The sequence below is a fragment of the Magnolia sinica genome, chromosome 5 (genome assembly GCF_029962835.1).
Source record: "Magnolia sinica isolate HGM2019 chromosome 5, MsV1, whole genome shotgun sequence".
NCBI lineage: Eukaryota > Viridiplantae > Streptophyta > Magnoliopsida > Magnoliales > Magnoliaceae > Magnolia > Magnolia sinica.
This window is the reverse complement of record NC_080577.1, coordinates 6940730-6952765: the sequence shown is the minus strand read 5'-3', so window position 1 is coordinate 6952765 and position 12036 is coordinate 6940730. Positions and strand designations below refer to the sequence as shown.

At 43.2% G+C, this 12036-nt stretch overlaps 2 protein-coding genes across 2 annotated transcripts; one reads left to right on the top strand and one right to left on the bottom strand.

Annotated features, from left to right (window-relative positions):
* Positions 1 to 2572: 2572 nt before the first annotated feature.
* On the top strand, positions 2573 to 4109 carry LOC131245291 (uncharacterized). Its single transcript, XM_058244640.1, has 2 exons — positions 2573 to 3033; positions 3564 to 4109. Exons 1-2 carry the CDS (start codon positions 2608 to 2610, stop codon positions 3597 to 3599), a joined length of 462 nt encoding a protein of 153 aa, XP_058100623.1. The 5' UTR covers positions 2573 to 2607; the 3' UTR covers positions 3600 to 4109.
* A 5821-nt stretch (positions 4110 to 9930) lies between these two features.
* LOC131245289 (uncharacterized) lies at positions 9931 to 10988 on the bottom strand. The gene has a single exon (XM_058244632.1). It carries the CDS (start codon positions 10885 to 10887, stop codon positions 10225 to 10227), a length of 663 nt encoding a protein of 220 aa, XP_058100615.1. The 5' UTR covers positions 10888 to 10988; the 3' UTR covers positions 9931 to 10224.
* Positions 10989 to 12036: the final 1048 nt, after the last annotated feature.

Sequence of the window (12036 nt, the reverse complement as noted above, 5' to 3'; positions counted from 1 at the left end):
CTGATTAAATTAAAATTAGACAATTGGAGATGTGTGGACTTCTTTATAATTTGATCGATTTGAATTTATTACCATGGGAACTTTTATATGCAGGATGACTTATGAGTGGTTCGGATCTTTCTCATATGATCCAAGCTCGCACGTATCCCACAAAGCCCGAGGTTCATCTAAAATGAGCGCGTGCGCTTATCGTCCTTTCGGGATTAATGCTACCTTGAACAGGAGAGTGGATTGGTGTTATCCTAACCTTGTGGGTCCACCTTGATGTATTTGTATTTTTTATATCCACGCCATCCATCTGTTTTTTCATCCCATATTAGTATGCGATCCCAAATCACAAGAATATCAAAATCTCAGTTAGACTATAGCAATAAAAACAGTGATCGATAACCATTAAAAACATTTTATGGGCCACAAAAGTTTTTGATAAATCTGATATTTCTATTTTCCATTCATCTAGATCTTATTGACATTATCAACATGTTGGATTGAAATAAAGATTACAAAAACCTTACGGTGGGCCCTTTGGATATTTTTAATGGTGAGGCACTCAATCACTGCTGTTTCTTGTAGTGTGCCCCACATGAGATTTGGGTATGAATAATTTTTTTTATTACAACTAAAATGGTCTGTAAAAACGGATGGACGGCATTGATATACAAAAAATTATCAAGGTGGACCCTAAGTTAGGGGTTACACCCACGAAGAGTCATGGGTCTGTTGTTGCGTGAGACATCCCAATTTCTAGCTTGTGTTCGTTGCCTCCGACGCGACTCAGGATTGGCATGCATCGCTCGCCGCTCACTGTAGCCCACACGCTGAGATGGTCAAATGGTCTGCACCGCCCATATTCTATTAACTACTATGAACAAGCTATTTTTGTAATTACACTTCATAGATAATCCTAGCACTTGATTTCTAGAGTTGAATTCTAGCCATGAAGAATCTTCTTTACATTGTTTCTAAATTCATCTATATATAGTGGTATCCAAATCAACCGTTTAGTGTAGGTTTTCTTTTCCAATAGATTTTATTCATAGATTTCAAAAAATGAACGGTTATGATCATTGGACACTCAGCATGTGGGCCCCAATGGGCGGCAACATACGCTGATATTCAGTCGCGACGGAGACAAAATGAACTCATAAAAGTACAATATAAATGCACGTTCACATAAGACAAGGAAGTTCGCTCGAATATATATTTACGTATTATAAAAAGACACGTCACCATTAATCCATTGGATTTGATCCATTTTCAAGGACGCCAACCTTATGCGTTTGGATTCCCGAAAAATCTCCAAGACTGAGTATTTCAACCCGTTGATCATACAAAGGTTATGGTGACCGTTGATGTTCGATGAAAAAGAGCCAAATTATTACAGGTTCAAATAATCCAATCGAAGCCTTCATTTGCCTTCATTCAACCATACAAAGCAAGACTCGTCGTATAAACGGTTTAGATCATTGTAAGATGACTTAGATTCAAAGGCTAAAGTCCCGACGCATCTTATTGCCATACGTGTTCGAGTAAATGAAAATGAGTCCAGTCGCACTCGCATGCACCCACGTTAGATGGCCGGAAGAACGGCACGAATCGAGTTTCTTTGATCGGACGTGACGGAGCAGCCATATCCCACTCAATGGGCGCCGGTTCGGTGGATCCGGGTATCCACCGATCCATGACCATGGGACCCACCTTGATTTATATTCCTTACATCCATGCCGTCCATCTGTTTTGAAAAATCGTTTTAGTGTAGGATCCCAAAAATAAAGTACATACAAATCTAATGTGTATCACACTACGGGAAACAGTGGTAATTGAATATCCACCATTAAAAACTTCTTGGGGGCCACCAGAATGTTAGTTTGCCATTCAACCTGTTGATATTGTCACAAAGGCCTGGATGAAGGGACCCCACAAATATCAGCTTGCTCCAAAACTTTTGTGGCCCACAAGAAGTTTTTAATGATCAGTCACCACTGTTTTATGTGGTGTGGTCCACCTGTGAATTGGATCTTCCTTTTTTTGTGCATTCCCTAAAATGATCTGTAAAAACAGATTGACGGCGTGGATGCTAGGAAAATACATCAAGGTGGGCCCCCGCTCTATCTAAAAGACTAAAAGGGCCCTGCGAGGCCATCAAGCATGTCCACGAGCATGCGTACTCGCAGGCAGGCTGTCCATAAGTGGCAAATGTGGTCGAGATCAAATCCGTTCATCATGTTTATATGCTTTGTATGTACCCATTCACAAAAGTCCTGCAGATTGTATTGATTAGATTGGTCACACTTGTAAGTTAGCGTGGACCATTGTCCAGCCATTTTTAGTAGTCGTTTTTGTCGGTTTTCGTAAATGTGTCATTCACATTATATAATTGCTAGTACGTGACACATGCACAGTGGGACCCATGTCATGAACGACTCGGATCAGCAGTCACACGCCATGTTGGCTCGTGCATATAATATGGCATCTATCAAGCTGCTTGCCTTTTTTATTTTATTTTTTAATCTTTAATTTTTTTAAATGGAAGAAAGAACCAATAGCATTTTCCCTTCAACCAAAAGCTCCCTCTCTCTCTCTCTCTCCAACTGATTGGTTGGAGAGATGTCATGTGAGGTAGAAGATCCATGTGGATCATATTCTACATGCAAAGATGAAAGAGTTGGAGCTGCTGAGCTCATGGATGAGTATTGGTTCTTTCACAACATGCTTGATAGAGCCAGGATCTTCAAACCTTCAACAGATGCTTGTTGCTCAAGCACCAATAAGGAAATGCTTCTTCAAGACAAACATGGAGGACTACAATCCCCACCCAGAAACCTTCCCAAGCATGATAATCCTTCCAATGCTCCTAATTTTCTTAGAACTCCATCTCTCCCACCTTGCATAGGAAAGGAGAAATCAATTCAATGCGAAGATATCAATGGTCGATCATCAACCAATTCAAGGCTGCAACGCTCATTTAGCTCAGTGGCCAACGCTCCTTCGCCGCCACCGATTGCGAATTCGCATTGTTCTTCTTCATCCAAGGTACTAACATTTTATTACTTTCGAAAGAATTCATTGACAACATCAATCCAATGTTATCATATCATTTTATAATCAATTTGAACAACAGCTTTGAGGTTTATACAAATTATTAAGCGTGAATTATCTTAGTCGTCGATCAAATCATTTTATCATTTTTTGGGCAATTGGGTCCTCGGCTAACCCTCCCCAACAATGGAATTTAATGTAGTGATCAATATAGTTTGCATGATATATATGGTGTGATAACACAAGACATAATGCAATACAAGAAAGTACAGGAGAATTCTCCATATTGTCTCATAAATGTTATCATGGTGGTAGAGTAATGAAAAAATGGGCCATGTAGAAATATTAGTGATGGGCCCACATGCTTGTTAGCAGACAATGAGATGAGCATGACAACCGATGATCCGACACAACGATATATATGCTTAGATCATCCATCTACAATAATCACTCGCAGTTTATGCACTAATCATGACCATGAAACTTTTTTTCTGATCACTAACGTTACCCGGATCCGGTCGCAGAGCACAACACTGAAACCGGGCATTCCAAGGCGTTGACTACAGCGGGCAGAGTCGAGCATTGAAGGTTCAACAAGGAAGGATTACGAGAAGAGCCCACTTACAACCACTAAGGAAGTGAGTTTTCAGAGAACATCTGGCATTAGGAGCCACAAGAGCCTGAGCCAGCTTCAATTAGAGGAGCTCCAAGGCTTCATAGACTTGGGCTTTGTATTCGACAAGGCCCAAATAAGCCCGAATATACTGACCATCATTCCTGGTCTTGAAGACAAGAGGTCCACCGAGGAGGACGGCAGTGATCACAGGATGGCCAGACCTTATCTATCTGAAGCATGGTGTGTACAAAGATCAGTTACTCCTAAGGTCAATTGGGCTGATGGCAAATCAGCGGCAGATATCAAGGAACAACTCAGGGCTTGGGCCAGAACGGTGGCCTCTAACGTGCACCAGGAGTGTTAAGCTTAAATCTTCATGATCTGCTGCTTACTTGATTTACTTGTATTGTACGCATACATCATTCTCGAATCACAATCCCTGTCTTAAAAAGAATTGCAGAATTCAGAGATCTAGAACGTTGATCTGATGGGCAACATGGTGAATGAAATATGCCCTGAAAATGTCTTTAATAGGACAGGCTAGCACTTTGATTTGGGGAAGTGCATGTGGAGGTATAGAGCAACATATAAATGTTTAAAAGTATAAAGATTGGACAACTAAGACAGCTTGATCTTCGAGACTTTTGAGGCAAAGTCCTCTACCATGTGACTCGTCAGATCAACGGTCTAGATCTGGTAACCATTGCCCCACTTGTATAAACTCAAGGCCCGAGACGTCAGATGATCATATTAATCAGGAAGAGATAAAAGCACTAACTAAAGTTCTGACAAGTGTGGCCCATCATCCCGTAATCCAGGCTCTTGATCTACTGCGTCCCACTGTTGATGAAAACCCCACCAAAAGTCTCACCCCGTTGAAGATCCTAGCCCCTAATCTTATGACTACTCCAGTTCTTAACCGTCTCTCCGTAGGCCACCAACTAAAATGTTATGAGCTTCCTATCGAGGAGATTTCCGGTGCGTGGTACATCCACTTCAGAAGAAAGGAACATTCCAACGGTCTGGATTAGGGGACTATGGGCCCCACTCTAATAGCTTAAAACCTGAACATGATGTGCAAGATCCTTTCGACTCCTTATCCAGAGTGCAAGATACAGACATGGGCTGTCCTCGAACCGATGAATTCGTTACTGTCCTATCGCGACAGGAAAGATGCTCGGCCAACATTGCACGTGATACAGACGAGTTCCCAGTTTGGAATGAGAAAAGGAACCGTTTATCTACAGCACACAATGGAGAATTCCCCAAAATCTATGGAGTTTCTTTCTAACCTTTGATTGCTGGCCTGCAAGTACACATTAAAGGAAATAATAAACACCAACGGTCCAAGTTCCTTGAATAAAAGGCCAAGGTAGAATGGTTTGGGGGGAGACTTTTAGGGCATTATCCATCCACGGTCTCGATCATTAGATAAACGGTCTGGATCACTGAACCATTGGGCCCACATGAACAGAATCTGCCTCTCAGCATATTCTTCGCATGGGCACTTTAACCTCAACCATGATCTCAGTGTTGAAACGCACTCTTATCTACAGCAGATCCATGAGTTGGAACCTATCTTAAATAGCTCAATACATGGCATGCCCGTGCAAGATTCCGGTTATCTTCAAATGGATCCCATCATCAACATGCCCTGGCCCACCAATCAGGCCGGTTCATTCATTGAAAAAATTGGACCCACATGCATCGTGATAAGGGGAGTTGCTGGTGCATGGTGGGCCACCATGTGAAGGTGATGGGGTCATATTCAACAAGCTATAGTGCCCCTAGTTGCATTGGTCCACTTAAGACTGCCCAATTGAGTCCAATTCATTGATCCAAATTGTCCATTAGTTCCAACCCATGTGTAATGGATCACCATGGAAACATCATAAGAATCCAACAAACATTAACCATTGATCCACTGTGGCCCACTCAAATGATAACCTACCAAATCAAGCATTCTTATCACCGTTCACCTGTTCCCCTTGTATCATGATTGGTTAGTGCTCCATGCTGAGTGAGAAGCTTGGTACACAAGCACTCGTAAAATTGTGCAAGTGGCACAAATTACCCGAAATTAAAACATCTAAAATGAAGGATATCGTGTAGATGGGTCTTTAGTACCAAAATCAGGATTTATAGAACAATCTCAGCCTTTGATTTGCTGAGACTTCACCAAACATCCATCAATCTATTAGTAAGATGGTCAAATCAGTGTTAATTTGAGTCATGTATGCCAATGTGCAGAATGGGAAATTTGATAGGATAGCTATAAGACTCAGACATGCTTCATGGGATAACATGTTGAGCAGTTAAGGAACATCAAGTAGGAAGAGTACTTGAAATGTGGATGTTTAGATTGATGAGTGACATGACAAGGAATAATAGAATTACAAATGAATGCATTAGAAGGAACTCAGCAGTAGCAACAATAGGTAATAAGATGAAGGATTGTAGATTTAGATGGTTTGGTCATGTGTAGCGCCACCAAAAAAATGCTGATTGGGAGTGAGTTGGTACAAGTTGAGGGATTAAAAGGACAAGAGAAAGGTCCAAAAGAATGTAAATAGAGGTAATAAGAAAAGACATGATAACCTATGGTTTAATTGAAGGTATATCCCTTGATAGAGTGGAATGTCTGGACAAGATTGACAAAGACAAAACAATTAATCAAGGTATAAGGCTTAGATGATGATGATGATGATGATGATGTATGCCATGCATTCAATCTCTTACCACATGCAGTTAAGAGGAAATGCATTTTAAATCCTAAGAATCCCTATGGCATAGTTCAAAAACCTGAAAACTCAACTCAAATCGATGTTCAGCCTGACCGGGTTGACTTAGACTCAACCCGACTCGACTCAATATTTAATTATCATGAATTGAAAATATTAGGAATGTTGATTTAGAGTAATTATCTCTTTGTAAGTAATATAAAACGAGAAACAAAGCAACATCACTGCACAACCATTAATAGCAAGTCACAGCCTTCACGCAACCGAGTCTTGAGTTGAGTCAGGGAATCTTAGAACAATGCTCTGTACAGTACCCTCTGTACAGTACCCAATTTTGGTTGTCTCGGGTTTCAATAGACAGGTACAAAACGGCTAAATAGAACTCGAACCCCACAAAATGCAACAAAACATGCTAATAAGTTTCAGGGAACATCAGTCTCAGAAAATATTCAGACCCTGCATCCTGCAGAGATAATAATAACATTCTAGGATTGTACATTATTTGAATTGGCTATAGGTAAGTAGACACTAATGTCATGAATTAAGAGAATTGAGGTTGTAAGAAATTTTTATAATCATCTGCACCTCACATATCATGATCGTGTGCATGTGTATTGATTGGGGCTGTTGATTTTGTGGACCCAAAAAGAACATGGATTGGATGGTGGTAGACAGTACAAATTCAACCAGCACAACCCACAACAACTGGATGGTAGTAGTTATGGAATGATTTTTGGTGTACAGCTCACCCACAGTGGGCCAACATATCAACATCCCCATCACCACAAGTATTTGAACCGTGTACCTTGAGGAGAGCTGAAATAGAACTGTGACAAGCTCTTTCTACAATGAAAGATGAGAAAGGGTAAAGCTGTGTTAACCATTATAGGCTCCATTAGGAGAACTCAGCACGGCACTAGAAAGATATGGGATGTGTTTAGTGAAAGAGAAATCAGGCTTGCTCCTAGAGAAGCCTCAACAGACTAGCATGCGGAGGTTGATCATGCAACTTTAAAATCATAACATACAGGATTCGTGGCTTCATGCAACTTTAAAATCATAACATACAGGATTCATGGCTTCAGTGAGTGATCCATCAAAAAGGCAGCCTTCTCTATTAAAGCATGAGAACTTGATTCTAAGAAGTTGTTGCACATACAATGACTCCCTGTGTAAGAACTAGAACAGGCAGTCCGTCCACACCACCCATTGCAAAAAAAGAAAAAAGAAAAAAGAAAAAGGAGAAGCCTAACCTCCAGTGTCAAAAGAAGCAGACGAACTAGGAAGAGGAAGCAGACTGATGTTCAGATTGAGAGAAGAAACACTACCCAATCATCAACTGATGTTTGATGCGGCGAAGGCGTACCAATAATGACAACCGGCCTGTCTGTGCCCTCATTTGAGGCGAAGAATGATCATGTACGGTTAATAACATGCTGATTTAGCATGCTGCATCTAATTTTCTGTGGACATACAGCATGTGTGGAGCATCCAAGCTATGGAGAAGGTGACCCGGCATGAAATTCAGACCAGTCCACTCATCAAGCCAGCCACACCGTGAAATCAATGGGCAACCAAAATCTGACAACAGTCACAACACACATGTCCCACCTGATGTGTGGATCAGCAGCATCTGCCTGATTTTCAGGTGGGTTTCGTGGCAGGCGACATTGTGAAATCAATGGGCAACCAACAATCTGACCTCACATACAGATGTCCCCTGCCTGATATGTGGATCAGCATTGTTATGGGAAAATCTGAGCCGAACCCAATAAAGGCCAACTTGGAGAAATCGATGAGCAGAGCCTCATTACATCCGAACTGACCACACTTCCGAACTACGATTCTAAAACTAGGGTTTAGAAGAGAAGAAGATTGGGCTACACCGACGTCTGGAACTCTCATCCAAAGTACTACAGCTTGGATCGCATGTCTGAGCTTTGACACTGGCCTGAAACCTGGAAGAAACCAGAATGCACCCGACCCGTCTACTCCGATCAGTGGCTCGATGGATCGTAAGCAAGGCCCGAGTCAGATGAGAATATGGTGCTATATGTCCGACTCGTAGGCAGGAGTCGGAGAACTAGTGCTTGGTGTTGATATGAGTCATCCGAGATCTGACCAAGACTAACGCTCATGGGCTCGGAGGGCCGTGGGCTAAGATTGGCTCGGATGCACACGTGGCCGAGGATCACGCTAAAGAAACAACCCCAATAAGGCATGTTGGAGAGTTGCCCGGTGCACGATCTAAGGATAACGGCCGACATCAGCGCATGCGCAGCGCCCGCTTGATGGAAGAGATCGTGCCAAGATCAGCTTGGATGCACACGTGGCTGAGGATCACGCTAAAGAAACAACCCCAATAAGGCATGTTAGAGAGTTGCCCGGTGCACGATCTAAGGATAACGGCCGACATCAGCGCATGTGCAGCGCCCGCTTGATGGAAGAGATCGTGCTGAGATTGACGGCCACGTCCCCTTTGATCCACAGGTATAAATAGGAGATGAATCCATTGGAACAAGTACGCAACATTTGACACTCTAAACCCCAGCTACATTACTTCGACCCAGATTCCTATCTTGACTTTGGCATCGGAGGGTCCCCTGCTCAAGCCAGGGTCTCCTTTGTCCTTCTCTTGTGCAGGCTCACAAGACTCGGAGCTAGCCATTAGGGCTTGGAGCTAGCTGTCGGGGCATGGTTGGAGAAGCCAGATTTTTGCATCAACAAGCATCATATGCCTGATTTTTGGATGGGATGATCTTTGTGGCAGTGTCCCCTTTTGCACGAACTCAGATCTCCTACGTATGTTATGAGTTGATGGAGAAAAATAAGAATTGCAGAATTCTCTAATTTAAGCATATGCTATAAGCTGTATAAGGTCATTTCCTAATCAGAGGCATGTGTTCTCTATGGGGATAAATGTGAGGAGCACATCAGCACTTCCACAAATAAAATACATGACTGGGCCATTTCATTTTGGAAGTCGACACGTGCAACTGTTGCTCTATCAACCAACACCACAAAAATTTAAAAAAAAAAAACAAGAGTGAATTGATCAGGGACCCTCTGTGGATTTCAATGGTTTCATGGATGATAAGAAGATCTTCAAAGTTCTCATTAGAGTTTGCGAATTGCTAGTTGCACTTGAGTGTTAGGTAGTATTTTTGCACCATCAATTTTGAAAAAGATTAGTCACTAGGGCTCTTAAGACATAAATTCATGGACATGAAACACAGTGCTATTAGAGCGTGCTAAATTTCCAAGTGATCCTAAGCACCAAATTTCCGGGACAGGACTATGATGATAATGATGGTGACACCCAATCACATTTAACAAACACCTAGCGAAAATGAATACATCTAATGCATGAGAACGAGTTCGGAAGAGTCTTGCTCCTCCTTCCTCACCACCGGTATATTGGAAAAAACAGCAAATAATAAAGATTCTCGCCATTCATGGAAACGCAATTGACAAACTGTATTTTTTCCTCCCTGAACAGTTGTTTCAACTCAACTTTGGAGTGGCAGTGAGATCTCTTACAAATGTGGTTTTATAAATGGCCCATCTACATGTGGGACCTTACAGATGAACGGTCCAGATCATCGCATGGTGGGGCCCACCCAGGACACTTCCCCATTAAATGAGAACAGGAGAAATGAAAATTAAAAAACGTCTTCCTTGTAACATTTCATTTAGACCTTTTCTCGAACATATAAATCCCCGAAAAAGGCACATAAATAAAGCCAAGTGAGAAAATAAAAATAAAATAAGATTTATATAAAAGGACGTTATACCCTTTCCAAGAACAACAGCAACGGCAACAGCGGCCTAGAAATGAGGAGATCGGTACGAGCCATTCCACCCGCTAAAACTCGGGCGATTCCCACCAGAACTCGGTCGGTTCCTCTCGAGATCCGATCCGCCGCGTTGCATCCCTTCGTACCCTCCCGATCTCGGCCGTCCGTCTTCCGCTCCACCCCGCCTCGGCGGAGAGTGTTCCCTCACGTGCTGCCCCTGCACGAACGGGTGGCTCCTGTCACGTGGCCTGAACCCCTGCTTCTCCTTCTGCCCGTCCTGCACGAGCCGCTCTTCCCGGCCTACGAATCCGGGGCGCAGATGCGGGGGAACGAAAGGCTCCGGCTTCGGGAAGGTCAGTGACGGGGATTGCTTCTCTTCCTTGATCGGGATGTTGGAGGAGGATGATGATGAGTCGGTGCAGCCTAAGGGTCGGAGTGAGATGGAGTCGGATTCAGGCCGGGTTAGATCGGCCGGTTTCGGGGGAGGGGAGGGCGGGGGAGGGGTTGTAGGGGGCGGTTGCGGTTGGGGATTTGAGGGGCGGGTTAGGACGAGCATCCGGCCATGGGTTCGAGCTGCAGGAAGAGGGGTATTTTGTGAAGATTGGTGAGGATGGGTAGAATGGGAAGATGAGGGCTTCTTTGGACCGTAGATTTCGTTGAAATTGATAGAAGCGTACTTGTTGCTTCTTGCCATCCACCAGGAGAGAGAGAGAGAGAGAGAGAGAGAGAGAGAGAGAGAGAGAGGAGGAGGAGGAGGAAACGGTCAGACGCTCTGCTAAAAAAAAGTTGCAGAAGCAAAGCGAGAGGAAGAGAGGAGGGAGAAATGAAGGGGTATTTGGATTCAGGAATGCTGCAGCGATTCGCGCGACGAAAGATTGAAGAGATGGATCGCGGCACACGTGGCAATGTGGCGCAACTGTGCTAGATCCTGGCCTAAAACTGTCTGGTGGGGATATGCCCGGTCCGAAACTAAGACAAGTTCTGCACGTGTGTACCAGCGAACTGAACAGTACCGAATGGAGATCTCTGTCTATATTCGTGATCCATGTGTGGTCCACCTGATGAGTAGATTGAAATGGATTTTGGAACATGAAATGTTCACACGTAGCCCCACTTGATACATGTCCCAGATCTTGCACACGTTTGGTTTGTTGGATCGTGTGCCGTAATTCCCCTCCTCAGTAGCTCCCCACGCGAATCGCTTTAGCATTCTCCACGTAGGGACATACGGCTAACACGAGCCGGAGATCAAAACTGCACATCAGGCTGGTTTTATAATTTGGTGGGCTACAAATGTATGACTTGGGCCATTGGTCGATTGTTTAAAGATTTGTTTTGTTGGGACCATGTTGGCCGACCTGATGATCAGACCGATAGCTTATTATATTATCCAGTCAATAGCTTTTCAGACGTTGAGCCGCTTCTGTCTCAAGTTTGTGCTCTAGGCACCGTGTGTGAGATCGTTGACTCCTGGAAGGTGCACTGCCGTCTGCTTTCCAGGGGGCGTTTTGGATATTGTTGAGGCACAAACCTGGTTAGCCTCTTTCTCAACATATTTACCTAAATTAAAAACAAACAAGGAAGACTCTTACCAGAGCAGTGATCCTTCCGTGCGTAAGTCAAGTACATGATTTAGTTTAATTGAATGTTAAGGGTTTAAGGCTAAAGATAATGTGCACCTTTCACCGTTAAAGATATCTCCATTTATAATTTAGGAGAGGCACGAATTTTTCTTTTTAGTGATCGATATCAAATCTCAAATAAGTAGGAGGATACTCTGATATCCTCAACAAAGATCTAAGGATTTTGACCATTTGGAAGGTATCCTTTGAGATCTTAGGAG

What these genes read in the sequence shown, in the direction of transcription:
- LOC131245291 (XM_058244640.1), top strand. Translation starts at nt 2,608, where the DNA reads ATGTCATGTGAGGTAGAAGATCCATGTGGATCATATTCTACATGCAAA. An exon ending in ATTGTTCTTCTTCATCCAAG is followed by an intron (nt 3,034 to 3,563) that starts GTACTAACATTT and finishes ATCCGGTCGCAG; the next exon opens with AGCACAACACTGAAACCGGG.
- LOC131245289 (XM_058244632.1), bottom strand. Translation starts at nt 10,887, where the DNA reads ATGGCAAGAAGCAACAAGTACGCTTCTATCAATTTCAACGAAATCTAC.